General features: G+C 41.7%; 1 protein-coding gene across 1 annotated transcript in view; it reads left to right on the top strand.

Moving 5' to 3' along the window:
* Positions 1 to 18,847, top strand: part of CNTN5 (contactin 5) — a 1,322,225-nt gene that overhangs the window by 1,036,080 nt on the left and 267,298 nt on the right. Inside the window, exons 11-13 of the mRNA XM_081062322.1 lie at positions 9,328 to 9,464; positions 14,145 to 14,274; positions 16,417 to 16,567. Coding sequence (XP_080918448.1) covers positions 9,328 to 9,464; positions 14,145 to 14,274; positions 16,417 to 16,567 — 418 coding nt within the window. The remainder of the gene's footprint in view (positions 1 to 9,327; positions 9,465 to 14,144; positions 14,275 to 16,416; positions 16,568 to 18,847) is intronic.

Genomic DNA, 18,847 nt, shown 5'->3' on the forward strand with positions numbered 1-18,847 from the left:
GTGGACTGAACAATCTGAAGAAGATGTAGGGTGTGTTTGAGAGACAGCAAACCCGTTTACTTGGGTTCCAGGAGTCATGGATAGTTATGAAGTAGTGTAGCAAAGTAGAGTAGGAAGGTTTACAAAAAGTCCAAATGAGAAAGCAGAGTTTAATGTTGCTTTTGTTTCTCACCATTTCTATCAGTATTTTTAGCATATATGACTACAAAGAAACTGATTTTGGAAGCCAGGCATGAAAGTCAGGATCAATGTTTGACGCTCACCATGGTAGATTGCTGAATGATAGCTTCTAGGTTTCAAGTTGAATCACAGAGTGTATTCAAGGGCCTAGAAATCTTGACTGTGCCAAGGTAAGGCTCCTTAAAAACCGGGCAATACTGGCTTGAAGACCAATGAGCTACTAAAAACAAAATTCCCATTTAGAGGCAAGTAGAAGGTAAACACACTAGGTATGCAGCAAATGCTTCCAATTCATTTTTTAATATTTCAAAATGGGCTGGGAGAAACGTATGTTCCCTGGAGTCAGAAATATCTGACTTTGAAAATGATTTATGTGCCTTACTGAGTGACCTTGGGTAAATTTCCTTAACCTCTCTGAGCCAAATTTTCCTGATTCATAAAATGAGATATATTTTCAGGATCAATGTTACAGAGATTAATTGATAATCAAGTGTAATGTCTGGGACTAGCATTTAATAAATGAGAGTTCTTTCTCTCTTGTTCTTTCTCCTCCCTTCTAAATTGGTTTTGAACATCTGTTGTCCTTTTAGACACACTATTCTGATTTCCATGTACAGTGTCCTTCAGCATATCTTATTCCGTTTCTTATGCTATCCTTTCCTGGGCATTAACTTTATACCTCCTCTGCCACAGCATAAACATAAATGTAGGACATATGTGTCCTATATCCTACTAGCCTGTAAGACTGAGCAAGGACTAAATAATATGAGGTGAATGAATCAGTGACTCAAGTCCTCACTAGCACAAAGTAAAATATTTTATTAGGTTGATGGCACACAAAAAAAGGTTGCTAGAAATAATCGATTCAGTTCAATATTTTTTCGTATTTATTTCTTCAATTGTTTCAAACAGAATATTTGTGAACAAAGTCACTTGTTTTCAGTATTTTTACTTTCAAAATCAGCCAATGAAGGAAAGATACTTTAACCTGTGTCTTATAGATTTCACACAATTACATCATATTTCTTCTTTTTTTAAGTTATAAAGTTTATCTTTAACGACTTTCCAATATGTTATCTAAAATTTGATCACATCAAATAAAAATCATCCGTACCCACCCACTATAAGAGAACTACATGCTATGCACAGGCAATGATGCAGAGATCATGCAATAGTTTCATACCAGAATTCAAGATATTAAGTAGGAAGGATGTACAGTGGAATTGAAGGCCGAGCTGAAGTTTAAAAGTCAATAAGGTAAACACAGGAGAAAGTCCAAGAGGTACCTAGATAACACCAGTTCTTGAAAGACTCAAATCATTTCCAAAAAGATACTGTTCCTGCATTTCTGTTGAGGCAGAAATCAGTCTTGGGATGCAACTGGACACATCTGCAGAGGAGACTGAGAGTTAAGTAGATTAATTCAACATTTCTAAAACAATAATAATAATTGGAGGATAAACAAAGAAGGCATACCTCTCAAAAGCGGAATTTGTGGAATTAGTCCTTCCTTCAGATCTCTCCTTTAACCATTTTCAACACCTTTCCCGTGATGTAAATTATCTATATCTTGAATGTTCTTCCACATTTGTTTTGCAAATAGTTTTGTTGCAGGTCACTTACTGGCTACAAGTATTTTAAACAGGACAAAAATCATAATAAAAACAGTATTAAATCCCAATCTAGAAAAGCAGCTGTTGTGAAAAAGCGGCGAGGGACGAGAGACTCAAGCTGCAGGCAGAGATCAGGGAGAACACAGCTTCATTACGCCGCGGGCTCATCGGGATTGTTCCCAAAGACTGAGCACTTACTGGGCTCGGGCGCTTTGTTTTATAGGGTTAGGCCTCCGGGTTGGGGGGGAAATCTGGCCGGGGTGCCGGGGAGGTCCGTCCCTAGCAGCTGTGATCGCTCAACCTTGTTTTGACGGGGAGGCCTCTAACTGCCATGCCCGCCAGAGACTGCTCCAATGAGATATCGGAGGAGGAGGGTGATGGAGCTCCTAACGGTGCCCACAGGAAAAAAACCGTCCCAACATGTCCCCCTTGTTGAGGATCAGAAGGGGAACCCTGAAGATCATCTCTAAACTGAGAGGGCGACAGCCCCGCAGGTCAAGGACGCGGGCGGTGCTCAGACGGGAGACGCTATTTCCGATGACACGGACAAGGGCAGCGAAGACGCACGGGCCGGTGGTAGCAAGGAGGACAACGGAGAGCAAGGGACCCGCCAAAGGGAGGAGCCAGGAAGCCCAGGAGTGAGGGCCAAAGCCCCGGAGGCGAGCTCCTCACGCGGAGCTGTGTGCGATCCCGGAGCTCACGGACCTTGGTGGTGACGAGCCCAGGCTGGTGGATGTAGCAGCGACATCTTCTTGGAGGGAGAGACAGGTCCCACCCTTTTCGGCCGTGAGCAGGGCTAGGGCTCGCGGGCTCTGGACCGGGACCGCCGCCAGGCTGGAGGGTTGGGTCTGGAGTGACGTGAGTGAGCCTGCGACCCGCTCCCTGTCATCATTGATTTCTCGAGAAAGTTTGTAGTAAAAGTCGATGGAAGTCCCAAGGCCAGAGGCACCAGCGGCGACCCCTGTAAAGATGCCAGCACCAATGAGGAAAGGGATGACAGCCGCCCGAGGGGCCTGATGAGAAGGGGAAATCCGAGACTGGAACTGCGAGTCCGTGTACAGGGAGGTGGAGGGGAATGGAAAGGTGAGGATGCAGCCAGTGTCAGAGTCATTGGGGCCTCGGCATCTGAAAAGTAAACCACCTTCATAGGAGAGGAAAGTACCAGGAGGAGTGCAGAAGGGTAAAGGTGCAGAAAAGCTCTGGCGGGGGGGTCGGGAGCCTGTGTGAGGCCTGGGAGCAGATAACAGGTTAAGTCTGAGGCAGGATCCAGGGGACGCCAATGGGGCTGGAGATAATGGAGGCATAGGGCCCTCAGGCAAGGTCCTGGGCATCCGGGAGTGTGGCCCTGCGGAGGGAAGTCAGGCCCAGGCCATGGCAGCGGGGCTGGGGTGGAGCAGCCCGAACCATCCCAGCAATCCAGGTGCCGCCATGTCGCAGAGAGCAGTGTCCTGGACTCCACCGCCATCGGAGGACCCAGCTTGGGCTAAGTAGGTCCATCAGACAGACCCTCGGGGGAAGAGACCGCAGGGGGACTGGGAGGTCCGAGGCTCCTGCTCCGGACCCCTGGAAGCAGCGACACTTCGAGGAGAGACTCAAGGGGGAAAGGCAAAGGAGACCTAAGAGCCAGAGGGCCGCAGGCAGGCGAGCACGAGCAGAGGAGAAACCCATAGCAGAAATCCTAATAGGAGGAGACCCCTGTGGGTGTGGGTCTAATCAGGCGGGGTTGCAGAGATGAGCAAAAGAGAGGCCAGAAGGGTCAGCAGGCAGAGGGCAACAATGGTTAAGGGGGGTACAAATGAGAACGGTTACTCAGGTGGTCTTCTTAAACATAATCTTCAATGGTTCATCGTCTGACTCTGAACCAGAGTCAGGCTCGTCTGACTCTGCTCGCTTGACGCGGGAGTGGTGAATCCACGGTGTGATTCCGGAGACCTTAAGAGCAGTGGGGGTGACAAGGATTACTGTGTGAGGGTCCGTCCATATTGGGCAGAGGGGCTCACGTTTCCAATCTTTGACCCAGACCCTGTCACCTGGAAGGTGGGGATGGACAGGGGTTCCTAATGAGATAGGAATTCTTTCTAGTAGATGTCAGTGCAGGCTTGTAAGGATCTTTCCCAGGGCAATAAGCTGACCTGGGAGTCACCTACTACTCTGAGGTTGCCTGGGATGGATGATAGCAATGGGGGAGGCCGGCCATAGAGAATTTCAAATGGGGAAAAACCATCCTTTAGAGGAGTACACCGGGAGTGGAGGACGGCTAAGGGCAGTAGATCCGTCCATCCCAGGGAGGTTTCTTGGCATAGCTTAGGCAATGTTTCTTTGAGGGTAAGGTTCATGCACTCTACTTTCCCTGAACTCTGAGGCCGGTAGGCTGTGTGAAGCTTCCAGGAGACACTGAGGGCTGTAGTACATCTGAGACAAGGCTTGTCAGTTGTCACTGTGAATGAGTTGTCACTGTGAATGGCCCATACCGTGGGATGATTTCACGGAGGGGAACTTTGGTGACTTCTCTGGCTTTTTCAGTTCGGGTGGGAAAGGCTTCTACTCAGCCTGAGAAGGTACAGACTAAGAAAAGATGGTATTTTGTCCCTCGGTGAGGGGCCATTTCCGTGAAGTCTACCTCGATATCCTCAAAAGGGGCAGATCCCGTTCATTGGACCCCAGGTGGTGGGGTCGGTCCGGTCTTGGGATTGTGCTCAGCACAGGTAGCACAGCGCTCCGTGATAGAGCAGCATAAGGCTGTGAGTCTGGCTGTATAGAAGTTTTTTGGCTAGCAGCTTTTTAAGTCCAGTCTTCCCTAGGTGGGAAGTAGAGTGATGTTCTGAAATGATGCAGGGAATCAGGGCATCCGAGATAAACAAGCGGCCATCACGCAGTATCCACCAACCCTGAGGATGCTGGGTGGCTTCCTTATTCTGTGCCCAGCTGTCTTCTGCTGCGGTGTAGGTGGGGCTTGGCGAGGCTGGGGTGGTGGAAGCATTGATGGCTGCGTCTGTGGCCTGGGTGGCTGCTCTTGGGGCTTGATCGGTGAGGCAGTTGCCAGCAGCCGGCTCATCGTTCCTTTTCTGGTGCGCTGGGCAGTGGATGATAGCGAGGCGCTGAGGTGACCAAACAGCTTCCAATAGCTGTAGGATTTTGCCTTTGTTTTGATGGTTTTCCCTTTAGACGTGAGGAGGCTATGTTCTTTGCAGATGGCCCCATGCATGTGCACGGTGGCAAAAGCGTACTCGGAGTCTGTGTAAATTTGGCCTTTTTGTCTCTTGAAAGCTGCAGTGCCCGCATCAGAGCCCAGAGTTCGGCCTGTGGGGCTGACTACCCGGCAGGGAGTGTCTTTACCTCCAGAACTTCCGAAGCTGTAGTCACAGCGTAGCCAGCTCTACACAGCCCACCCTGCAGGAAACTGCTGCCGTCACTATAGAGTGTAACCTCTGATCCTGCAGAGGGGAGTCCTGTAGGTCCGGGCGTGTGGCATGAACCTCAGTGATGACTTCTAGGCAGTCGTGTTCTGGCTCGCCTTAGGCTGTGGGGAGGAAAGTCGCTGGGATTGACTTGAACAGTCTGGAGGCTTATGCAAGGATTTTCCAGAAAGAGTCCCTGGTATTGGGTGAGCCTGGCATTGGAGAGCCATCTCGGACTCTCACAGTTTATGAGCGTAATTACAGAATGGGCAACCTTGACTGTGAGTTGTTGCCCAAGGGTGAGCTTGTCAGCTTCCCTGAGGAGGAGTACTGTAGTGGCTGAAGCCCGCAGGCATGGGGGCCACCCGGAAGTGACCGGGTCCAGTCTTTTGGATAGGTAAGCGATAGGTCTCATCCAACTGTTTGAGTTAGGAGCCCCAATGCAGTTTTGTCTTTTTTATGGATAAACAGGCAGAAAGGTTTTTCCCTATGGAGTAGGCCTAAAGCCGGAGCTCTTCCGAGCAGTCTCTGAATTTTATGAAGCCTTTTTCCTGTGTCTCTCCCTATTTCCTTTTCTCTCTCGCATTACCCAAACAAAATTGGTTTCACTGTAGTTTGGGGACTAAGCAAGGCTCAGGTTGCGCCGGCGGAGCGCAGGGGCAGCTGGGGTGGCCGCCGGGGATGCTCCTGGGTCCCCAAGTCAAGCTGGGGACCAGCCTGCCAGTAGCAGCAGTCAGGCCGCGGTTTCGCCTAGGTCCCAAGCACGGGAGCCCGTGGGGGGGATGCAGTGACAGCGGGGAGCCTGCGGGCTTCCTCAGAGGCGGCGGAGCAGGGAGCAGGGACCCCAGAGCACCCAGGGAGCACTGCCGGGTCGCTGCTTCAAGGCTCTCAGGTTTCTCCCTCCACCCCGAGGTCCGCTGAGCTTCCACCTCAGAAATGCTCTCGGTGTTGAAAAGGCTAAAGAAAGGGACGATATTGCCCTGGGCACACGCCCTGGGAGCCCTGTGCTCTCAGCATGTGCCACCCGTGCCTGCGTCCTGGGGAGGGCACCCCTGTTCCGCGCTTCCCAAACACAGTGGATCACGGCTCCCCAGAATATTTTTCTGGCACTCAGACGTCTGTCCTCAAACATTCAGTGGAGTTTTTTGTGTCCTCTTGGTGAATGGGCTTTGTTGGAAGGGAGTTAGGAGTTTCTTTCGGAGCCTGGGTTACGAGAATCCTGCACTGTCCCTTTTTACTAGAGCAGAACTGTACCCAAGGTGGAAGGGTCCTGGCAATTTCCAACCAGGAGTCAATGTATGAAAACTGATCCGGGTGACCAGGATGGCCGGTCACCACAATATAAACATGTTGGACGACGACCAGGTCTAGGGTTTCCTCTGCTGTCAACTGACGTTAAAAGTGGGCCATTCTAATTCACAGAGGGTTCTTAATTATTCCTGGGGTGATGCAGACTCCATAATCTCCGCCAAAACCCTTCTTAAAATTCTTTAACATGCAGTCTAGGACTGCAGGCTTACTCTACTTCCCTCCCATAGTGTACGATGTCGCAGACGGTGGGGAGGGGAATTTACTCAGGTGCTGCCCTGCTTGCGTCCCTCCTGGGAACTTAGGAGCGTCTTTGGCTACAGTGTACAGAACAATTCACAGACCAGGCCACTCCGTGGAGTGAATCTCCGTTATGCCAAATGACACTCCGCAAGAATCAGGGTGAAGCTTACTCAGATTTCCATGGCCAAAGGCGGGGAAGCAAACATTCAGGCCCACAATCAGTCACTCACACACCGGGTTGACACCCTCCCATGGGTGTCCCTGCCTGGGTAGGTTATAAGAACCTACGGGAGGTGATCAGGCTCCCCTTCTGTCACATGGGACAGGACTGACTCGGACAATGGCCCCGGGGCTTACCTGGTCTGACGGGAGGATCCGGCTGGTTGTCCCCGGTCCCTCTCAGCAGGTTGAGCTGGGGAGACGGGGGCCACGGTCACCTGGGGAAGGCCCGGTTTGGGGTCCGCCAAAATCGGCGGGTCACGCCTACACCCTTCCCGGGCCTTCCGTCGCTCCGCGGTCCGCCTCTCGCCCCACACCGGTGGCACAAGGGGCCAGCGCAGTTGGGTCTTCCCGGTCAGGGCACCAAATGTTCCAGGAAAACGGCGAGGACCGAGAGACTCAAGCTGCAGGCAGAGATCAGGGAGAACACAGCTTCATTACGCCAGTGGGCTCAGCAGGATTGTTCCCAAAGACTGAGCACTTATTGGGGTCAGGTGCTTTGTTTTATAGGGTTAGGCCTCCGGGTTGGGGGGGCAATCTGGCCAGGGTGCCGGGGAGGTCTGTCCCTAGCAGCTGTGATCACTCAACCTAGTTTTGATGGGGAGGCCTCTAACTAAGGTGCCTGCCAGAAATTGCTCCAATTAGTATGGGAGGAGGAGGGCGATGGAGCTCCTAACGGCGCCCTCAGGAAAAAAACCATCCCAACAGCAGTCTAAGTGGATATGACATAATTCTAATGTTTTATTTCTAATGAATTATTCAGTACAATGATTTTTTTTTCTAGATTTTGACCATACATTAATCTTTAGAGCAGTGAAAACTAGCTTGTCATAAAGCAAGCAACCAGTGCTGGCTTATAATGTTAGAAACTTCATCTTCAACATAGTAACATGGAAAGGTGGAAGTCATTTTTTCAAGTATAGCAACGTTATAGTCAGAGAGACAGAGCAAAATAATCGCTTCCTCTATACTGGACACCTTCTTGAACTTGCCAAAACTTGGAGAAAGTAGGTGAGGGGTGATAAAAAGGAACCAATCACTGTGATTTTTTTTTCTAATTTATAAAAAGGAACTTCTATGTTAAAGAACCATCTCTGTCATCGTTATATTATAGCATCCCTATACTGAGCAGTTCTACAGGTGCACATGATTGTGCTCTAGGTTCCTTCATTTAAAAAGGCATTTTGGCATGTTACCCGGAATTATATTATCCCCAATGTTCTAGTGCCTATTAACAACATATGTCAAGACTCCTCGCAGCTGGGTGAAATCCAGCTAACTCTTCTGACACCAGATTCTTCAAATAACTATGATTACAACAACTCAAGGAAATTTGTCAACGGAATACAAAAGTTGGGACTGGGGATTACATTTTATCTGTCAGCTGGTGAAAGTAGTCAGTTTCAAGTCCAAAGCTTTACTTACTTGGTAAGTGCAAAACCCTGGGGGCAGTGTCCCTCCACAGCCCCGATTCCCACGCGGGACCGCTCCACGCGGGACCCCACACCACAGCTGCAAACCCTGGGGCTGGCTCGGAAAGCGGGTTTGCCGTGTGTTTTCGCCCTAAGCAAGCGTCTTCCGGGTCAAAGCCCCAGCGACTGCGCTGGCGTCTGTCACTCAGTCCCGCCGCCACCGACTTGCTCGCCCTGCGCTCCAAGGCTTCCGCGGCGGCCCCCAGATAAGTGCAAGGCACCCCAGAAACCGCCGCTCGCCCGCCTCTCGCCTGGGCCCAACAGGCCTGCAGCGCCCCTCGTTGGCCCTTTTCTCGCTGCACGAGCGGTTGGTATCGCAGCCGCCGACCAGTCTCTCTCTCGATAAGAGCATTTTTCTCTGTTATAATGTTCTATACTTGAAGAATGCTAGTAAGTATAGAAAACATTTACACCAAGTGAAATGTGAATTTACAAATTGTTTTTTCAAAGCCATTCAGGTTCTATTAGGGTGGAAACAAAAATAGAGTATTCAATAAATAGACATGTCGTATTACTTAACTTGAGCTGAGGCTGCCCCAATACTTGGAAAAAGTGATGCATCTTAAATACCTGACATCCTACTAAACAAATTCTGGTGCTTTGGGGGGGGTGAGGGGGAATCTAGCTACTGTTGTGAAGTGGATGAATCAGTAAGATATACTTCACTTACGAAAGTACTTTAAATTATCAAAATATCATCACTGCTGTGTTTTTTTTTTTTTTTTTTACTTAGGAAATAGAGTTCTGTGTGTAATGCAAATCTGTGCTCCTTCCAAACACCTATAATTATGTGAATTGATAAAAAAAATGAATGCAATTAATATGTCCATATGAATATTAAACTTGGTGAAGTGATAATGAAATCATCCTTTTTTAATGCTTACTCTCCTACAGCTTACCCACACTGGGTAGAAAAGCTGAATGATACTCAGTTAGACAGTGGAAGTCCTCTCCGGTGGGAATGTAAGGCTACAGGAAAACCCAGACCCACATACCGATGGCTGAAGAATGGAGTACCCCTCTTAACTCAGGTACTGCTGGTAACTTAACCTATCCCAGTGTACTTTTCGCAGGATTTCACATAGGACAAACTGTGCTCCTTTATTCTTATTGGAAGCCATTTCTTACTTTCGCCTTATATTTTTGGAGTGAGAAATATATCAAATATATAAACAATTTTTATTTTTATCACCTCATTTTTTTTTTCATAAATTTATTTATTTATTAGTTTCAGGTGTACAAAACAAGGTAATACTTAGACGTTCATCATCCATATCCCTCACACTGTGAACCCCCCTCCCCCCATCCACCATCCCTCCGACCCCACACCGAACCATCACATTATATATATAAAATTATAGTTGGCATTCATTAATGTCCAGCCTCTGGTGTCCAATGCCATGATCAGGTATCCACAGCATCCCTGAGGTGGTCTCCCAAACAGGACGCATGCCCATCGGATACCCAACAAAATCTCCACAACATTATAGAATACCTTCCCCAAATTAATTTTCAAAAACAAACAAACAAAAAAAAAACAAAAACAAAAACAAAAACAAAAACAAAACAAAACAAAACAAACAAACAAACAAAAAAAAACCCCGAGGCCATCTTGTGGTCACCAGCTGCCTCCAAATCCCTTCACCTTTCCCCTTATCCCCAACCCCCTCCCACACACCCATCTAACCACTCTCGGTTTTTTCTCCGCGTCCCCAAAACTGTCTCTGATTAGTTCATTCGCATAGTCTTTTCTTTAGATTCCATATATAACTGAGATCATATGGTACTTGTCTTTCTCTTTCTGACTTATTTCACTTAACATAATGTTCTCTAGATCCATCCATGTTGCTGCAAATGATAAGATTTCTTTCTTCTTTATGGCTGCGTAATACTCCATTGTATAAATGTACCACAGCTTCTTAATCCAGTCATCTACCGATGGGCATTTCGGTTGTTTCCATATCTTGGCTATTGTGTAAAGTGCTGCAATAAACATAGGAGTGCATACAGATTTTTGAATTGGAGTTTTGGATTTCTCCGGGTAGATGCCTAGGAGTGGAATTACTGGATCATAGGGTAGTTCCATTTTTAGATTCCTGAGATACCTCCATACTGTTTTCCATAGTGGCTGCACTAATCTGCAGTCCCACCAACAGTGCACTAGCGTTCCCTTTTCTCCACATCCGCGCCAGCATTTGTTGTTTGTTGATTTATTGATAATAGCCATTTTGACTGGAGTGAGGTGGTATCTCATTGTGGTTTTTATTTGCATTTCTCTGATGGTTAGTGAGGTTGAGCATTTCTTCATATGTCTTCTTGCCTTCTGTATGTCCTTTTTAGAGAAATGTCTCCCCAAGTCCTCTGCCCATTTTTTAATTGGGTTGTTTGTTTTTTTGGAGTTGAGTTGAGTAAGTTTTTTATAGATTTGTGATATTAATCCCTTATCAGATATATCATTGGCAAATATCTTTTCCCATACAGTAGGATCCCTTTTTGTTTTATTGATGGTTTCCTTTGCTGTGAAGAAACTTTTTAGTTTGATGTAATCCCACATGTTTATATTTTCTCTTACTTCGCTCGCGCGAGGGGATATATCAGTGAAAATCTTACTCCGGGTAATGTCCATGAAGTTTTTTCCTATATTTTCTTCTAGATATTTTATGGTTTCAGATCTTACATTTAAGTCTTTAAGCCATTTTGAATTTGTTTTTGTATATGGTGTAAGGAGGTGGTCCAGCTTCATTTTCTTGCATGTGTCTGTCCAGGTTTCCCAACACCACTTATTGAACAGACTGTCTTTACCCCATCGTACATTCTTGCTTCCATTGTCGTAGATTAGATGGGCATATAGGCATGGATTTACGTCTGGACTCTCTATTCTGTTCCATTGGTCTATGTATCTATTTTTATGCCAGTACCATGTTGTTTTGATTACTGTAGCCTTATAGTATAGTTTGAAATCAGGTATCGTTATACCTCCCACTTTGTTCTTATTTCTCAAGATTGCTGAGGCTATCCGGGGTCTTTTATGGTCCCATATAAATTTTAGGATTATATGTTCTATTTCTGTGAAAAACGTCGTTGGTAGTTTGATAGGAATTGCGTTGAATATGTATATTGCCTTAGGCAGTATGGACATTTTAACTATATTAATTCTTCCTATCCATGAACATGGAATGTGTTTCCATCTATTTATGTCTTCTTTCATTTCTTTCTTCAGTGTTGTATAATTTTCTGAGTACAGATCCTTTACATCTTTGGTTAGATTTATTCCCAGATATTTTATAGTCTTTGGAGCAATTGTAAATGGAATTGTTTTTTTAATTTCTCCTTCTGCTATTTTATCATTGGTATATACAAATGCAACTGATTTCCGAATATTAATTTTATATCCTGCTACTTTACTAAATTCATCTATCAGTTCTAATAGTTTCTTGGTGGAGTCTTTAGGGTTCTCTATATATAGAATCATATCATCTGCATATAATGATAATTTTATTTCCTCCTTACCAATTTGGATGCCTTTTATTTCTTTCTCTTGTCTGATTGCTGTGGCTAGAACTTCCAGTACTATGTTGAATAGAAGTGGAGAAAGTGGGCAACCTTGTCTTGTTCCTGATCTTAGGGGGAATGGTTTTAGCTTTTCCCCATTGAGTATGATGTTAGCTGTGGGTTTGTCATATATGGCCTTTATTATGTTAAGATATGATCCCTCTATTCCCACTTTCTTAAGGGTTTTTATCATAAAAGGTTGCTGTATTTTATCAAATGCTTTTTCTGCATCTATTGATATGATCATGTGATTTTTATTTTTCATTTTGTTAATGTTTATCACCTCATTTTTAAAGTAACACATTGTTTCTTTAGGTTTTATTCAATCCAATAAATTGGTAGGAAAATATCAATGATTATCATAGACTCATTACCATTTCTAGCGATTTTGAGATAACACCTAGCTTGTTCCTGTCACTTTGTGGATAATGGTGGTTAACCTCAGTAAGTAGTGATTTACCCAAGATCATATGTCTAGTAAGGGACAAGATTGGAATAGAATATTAGTCTTCTGTGTCCTGGGCACGTTCTTTCTGTGACATCCTGCTGCCCATAGATTTAAATATCTTTTTAGTAAATCTATTACCTATTTATAAAATAACAATATATACTGGATTTGAAAACAAATCAATTACTACTTATTTTCAGACTATTGGTAATAATTTTAGCTCTTTCCTTATTGTGGCCTTTGCATAAAGAGGACACGGATAATAGTTCACTATTTATGGTTAAAATGGAGGGAAACTATATAAGGTTGTAATTCGGGCCACAGGTCCTCCAAGGGGCCTCTTGTCTTTCATTTGCATCTTTAGGCTCAGTTTGTTCCTTTGTGAAAAAGAGTTTAGATCAGATCTCCACAGTCCCATCCATCTTCAACATTCCCTTATTATAAAACCAGTTTGGAAAAAACAAACACAATTACATACACACATACACACACACAGACACAAGTAAAAATAACTATTGAGCTGTTGGGGAAACAAAATGAGAGAGAGAGGGTAGGAATCCCGAAGTATTGACACACTGCCTCATTCTAATTTCCCTAGGGATACCATATAAACCTTGAAAAGGGACTATGCTGGTCATATTTTCTACTCCGAGCATCCAAGTAAAGTAAATTCTACTGGCAGATAATACATCTGCAAAGCGAATGGGTTTATTTTGAAAATGATGTCAAATTACTTGACATCTCTGTTGATAGGTAATCAAAGCATTGTTCACTAACATTTTAAAAAACGATTTGCTTATCATAAATAGACAAGACACCTGGTTGTATAACAACATTTTAAGTTTAAAATTTGTTTTTGAAATGTGTGCATGGCCTCAGTTTATCTCAATTGGCACATGCTCAATTGTCACAGTTTTTGTTTCTTCTATAGCAGGGGTGTCCAAACTTTTTTCAACATTTTTCACCAAGGGCCATATGCAGTAAAATATACAAACAGCCAAGCCACTCACTCGAGGTGAAGTACGTATTGCCTCACCTGGTTTATTTAAGTAAACTAAATATATTTTTGGAATTTGCTGCGGGCCAATTAACAATGGATCATGGGCCGCAGTTGGCCCGCGGGCCGCAGTTTGGACACCCCTAGTTCTATAGCGTTTCTTCTGATAATGAAGTTTACGTTTTCTGACTAGTAATTTTATACAGAATTCAATTGCAGTTCAGTTTTTTTATTTGGGTTATTTTGTTGGGAAGTAAGTGAAAAAGGTAAACTCTTGACCAGATCAATATAATAAAGGGATATTTATGACCTGAGCTGTATTTAACCTCGGTTCCATGTATCAGTAGCCTCAATCCTTTCTACTATGTGAATCCTTGCTGCTTCTAAAAAAAATGAATTCAAATAATAACTTCATCTATTGATTGTGCTTCACGAGCTCAACCAGTATACCAAACAAAAGCAGCTCCATTTAAAAACAAAACTAGAAGTGAAACACACAAGAGTAACTACAGGAAAATACAGTTAGAATTTCTTTTCTAAAAACTAGTTTTAATATAAATGAAACGTTATAATAAAAAATGAACGGTAAATTTGTGTTGTTAAGTTGTCAATTGCATTATTGCAGACTTTTCTCCCTTGATCTAGGAGACATTAACTGCAAAATCTGTATGGTTTGTTCACTTTGTATATCTATTTTTTTTTATTCCATTACAGAGTAGGGTTGAGATGGTTAATGGAGTATTGATGATCCACAATGTGAATCAGTCAGATGCTGGAATGTATCAATGTTTGGCTGAAAATAAATATGGAGCCATTTATGCGAGTGCTGAGCTGAAAATTCTAGGTATGCAATTTCTAAGTAAATAAATAGGAAAAAGCGTTAGTTCTTTTCATGCTCTAATTCTTACTATGCTGAAGTTTTATGATGTGATTGTAAAAACCTATTTTATGGCTTGAAAAAAAATGCTGTGTCTTGCTGATATATATTTTTTAAGTTTTAGGGGCAACCATTGGGTACAGTTTGTCCTATAACTTTTTTTATACGATTTTTTCCTAACTTTGTTTTAACAGGTTTTCATAATATATCTTTTCTATGGCATTGAAGAAAATCATATAAGAAATGTATGTTGCCTTTCAAGGAAGAATGTCTTGGAAGGAATGTCAAGGAAGAAGAGGGTAGAGAATCAGAATGTAGATTTCAAGCAGCCTCTCTCTGCTCCCATAACAATGCTTAATATTTTTCCTAGCAGCAACTACCTACCAGTAGGCATGTGACTCTTGCAAGGCGAGACTCACAATAAAGCACTTTCTCATCATGGGGCATCCACCATTACTAGCCTTACATAAAAGCCTTCCTGAGGCCAGGCACAGCTGTCTTATAAGGTTACACTCTTGATAAAAATGTAACCAGAACAGTAGCACTACTTCACTGTTTGCTGGAGGAAAGATTCAATCTAGTGGAATAGGCTACCAAGATTGAGCATATTTGAGCTACTGGAATGGATTTTAATTTTTACCCACTCTGATGGTTTCCTAAATGTTGGTTGTGGGATGTTTATCATACAGAGAGATACTTAGGTGATCTTAACTCACTTTCTCCCAAAAGTGGCCAGAAGCCCAAGTGTAGTTTCTATTCTACACTTAAAGTCCCAAAGCACGACATTAGCAGAAACACCCAAGAGCTCAGGAATCTGGGAACTTAACATTTGTATATCAGCTAAAGGTAACATACCATAAATCAGCTTACTGAATTATGAGTGTTTGAACTTAAAATTTCTGTAAAACTAATTCATCCAAAGTAGGTACAGGAGTCCATGTTTCAGTCTCTTAAAACTAATCAATAAAATGTTAATGTACTTTCTTGTTAGCTCATACTACAACATTTCTGCATTAAAATATGATTCAACTTTCACCCAGTTAATATTAATAGTTTACCTAGAAACACTCCCAGATGTATCCCTTTTTCATTCACTAGACATATTTTCTAGACTTATTACCTTTTGTAATTTCTATTCCCAGTAGGCAACCAAAAATGTTACTTGCAATTTCCCCATAAGTTTCTTCACATTTTTTCAATTTCTTAACCCATCTCAATTGCATTCATATCTTTTTTATGTTGTGTACATATTGTTAATGTTGTTGTGCCATGCAGTATATTGCTATATGGACATAAAGTGCTTACGAAATATCTACAGAATTGTCAGATTGGTACAGCAAATGTCTTAGATACAGTAGACTTATAGATATGCCTTTCAGTTTCTCTTTTAGATTGAAAAGTGTCTTTTTTTAAAAACAATAATTATTTTGGTCTCTGTGTCTTGTATTATTTCAGTCCAGTATCCTCAAGCACAACTGCTCAATGGAATTACCTGGGGAGATTTAATAAAAAATATCTTGATAAAACATAGAGTAAAAATAATATTAATGAATTATAGATCAGACCTAGATGAATAATTGCAACCGGTGAAATAAAACTTTTGATTGAAATTTAAATAATTTCATTTCTTAAAAATGTATTTCTTTAAAAACTCCATTCAATTGTGTATAACATTAAAGTAAAATGTGCACTGGTTAAGACTCATAGATAGGAAATGGATGACAGAATTCTCTTCTCCACAGGTCACCTCCACTTATCCAAAGGAAGCCCAAAATAGACTTCCTTGGGTGGACCCTTCACCTTTTACCCTAGGTGCTCATTAGTCTTTTACAAATAAAGTTGATAACCATAATTAAAGCATGTCATTTTTTAAAACAGCCTTTGTTTATAGATCCCACATTGTATGAAACAGTCACCTATTGATGAAAAGAACAACCAATAACATATCTATTCTTTAATAAGTTTTGAGTTAGTGTCTTTTACGTGTATAGATATTGTATGATTTTATTAGAAATGTATCCCAGAAGAAAAGTTGCAAAATATTAATATATCATACATTAGAGGTTATTGCTATTGCTTCTGGTAGAACTAACATTTTCTTTTTAATAGCTTCAGCTCCCACTTTTGCACTGAATCAACTGAAGAAAACAATAATTATTACCAAAGGCCAAGAAGTTGTCATAGAGTGCAAACCCCAAGGCTCTCCAAAGCCAACCATCTCTTGGAAGAAGGGAGACAGAGCAATCAGAGAGAATAAAAGGTTAGAAGTCTATTTCATAATTAAACTCTTCACATCAAACTTTTTTGAAGTTGTAAATGTTACACACAAAGTACACAAGAAACAGTCTGGCAGTAATTGTGAAACATATTTTATAAACACATTGAAATATGGTTTTGTCTATGTAGGGATTAAATAGAACCCAAAGTCCTTCAGTATAGTCAGACTTGTTTGACTCTGTGGTGTTTCAGTTACAAATTGCGAATTTCACCAGGTTATAAAGAAAGTAAATGCTTATGAAGCTAGTTATTTTTGGTTTTCATTTTGGATCAGCAGATTTTGGGATCCACAAGTTATCTATGATAATTTTTAGAAATGGTGTTCTCATTTCAATATGAATATTAAAAATAATATAAACATATTCTGGATCTTTTGGATAATCACTTTGTGATGGAATACTTCCAAGTGAAATTTATGCCTATTTGCCTTCTTTTTTTTTTGAATCATGTTGATGCAAAATACAATAGGATTACTTCAGTTGCCACAGGCAAATGAAAAATGTGCAGAGGGATATATATAATGTGTAAATATTTGTCTTTGGTAAGTAAAACCAAAGGGTATCATAGAAGTATAAATGGGAAAGAAAGATGTATGCCAATTTCAAAAGTCCCATGCTCTATGAATCATTACCATTATTGGTGTTGCAAATGCTGATTCAGCTTTGACAGAACAATGTCCTCCAATATGTTAAAATAATGTGACATATGTTGCTTTATAGTTTTGTTTTTCATTTGATCTGTAAGGATAGGAGTTTATGCCTGGTTTTATGTTTGTCTGAATCTAATCATGTAGTTAAATAATTTAAGTCAGCATTAGGGGTCTATTTGAATAACTTCTGAAGTAATTTTGGGATATTTTGAAATATTTGAAAATTTTTCTTTCATATTTTTGCTTGTCATTCAAGTCTGAGAAATACTGATTTAAATTGCCTGTGTCAGATGATATAATTTGTGAAATAATTGGATTCAATTCAGGCCCAAGAATCTATGCTGTCTGGAAAGAGTATCATCTAGTATTGACATGGGTTGTATCGGGGATCTCATTTTGAAAGAGAATTTATCTTTCTTTAGTTGGGTCAAGGGGTTTAGGGATAGGCAAAAATCACACAGATTTTGGGTAAGATCAGTGTTTTGCATATGGTTAAATTGCACATGAATGAATTGAATTGTTTGGATTTTTGCTTATAGAAATACAAAAAAACTGGCACAAACCTCATTAAAGCAGAAGAAAACAATTGTAAGAACAAATCATTTACATTGCTTGGTTATCATTTTTCTGAGTATATTGAAAAAATTTTATAATATCAAAATATATACACCATCTCAGCAAAAACCATTCCATTTGAAATGCATTACTTTGTTTTATGTTTGTGGGTGGCATGTGAGCTTTGTCCTATTTATTTCAGTTCACCATAGAAAGTTCCTTATCAACTATTCATAGACATCACATTGTGAATTTTAAAAATTAGGTGATATCTCTTTTGTCAAAGCAAAAGCAATGAGAGAGGAACAAGATTGTGTTTTCTGTTAATAACAAAGCGTGATAAACTTTTTATTTTCCAGAAGTTGAAAAACAAAGTTGTGAATTTTCCAGTTTTCTTGATCCATTTTCTCCTTAGTGCTAACCATTTGGGTTAGTGAGACAAATACACTGACCTTAGACTCAGGTCACTCAGTCTTTCCAGATGTCAGTACTTCTGGTTGAAGTGCTTTTCAGAGAGGAATGTAAAATGTGAAATATTTATGTTTTCATTTATTCAACTTAAAGCAAGACTTAGCCACATTTACTTAGTGTTTTGCCTACATGTTTAGGCTTGTAAAATGGTTTAACTTAATAACTCTAGAGGTATGGTGCATTATTGCACTTAAAATCAACAGAATACTTACAAAACACTGTCTGTGCTGATGTATGATTTGTTATCATATTGGGCAATCCCAGGTTTCATGAAGAATACAATCTAGTTGGATATAAAAAATAGTTGAGTAGTAAAATAAGAGGCTAAGTTTTAAATAAGAATAGAATGTATTTTGTCAAGCAGAGTAAAACAGATATTTGGAACACTGCTCATTCTAAAATATGAGTATGAATGGAAACTTGAAAATTAAAATTTCAAATGTATATATTATACATTCTTTAAAATATGATCTCAGTTACATGTGGCAAATTATATTCTTATAGAAATTTTAACTCACTTCTTTCCATTACAAAGCACACCCACCATTTAATAAGAGTTGTAAAAATAATTTAAGTGAAAAGAGAGAT

The sequence above is a fragment of the Rhinolophus hipposideros genome, assembly GCF_964194185.1.
Source record: "Rhinolophus hipposideros genome assembly, chromosome: 10".
Lineage (NCBI taxonomy): Eukaryota > Metazoa > Chordata > Mammalia > Chiroptera > Rhinolophidae > Rhinolophus > Rhinolophus hipposideros.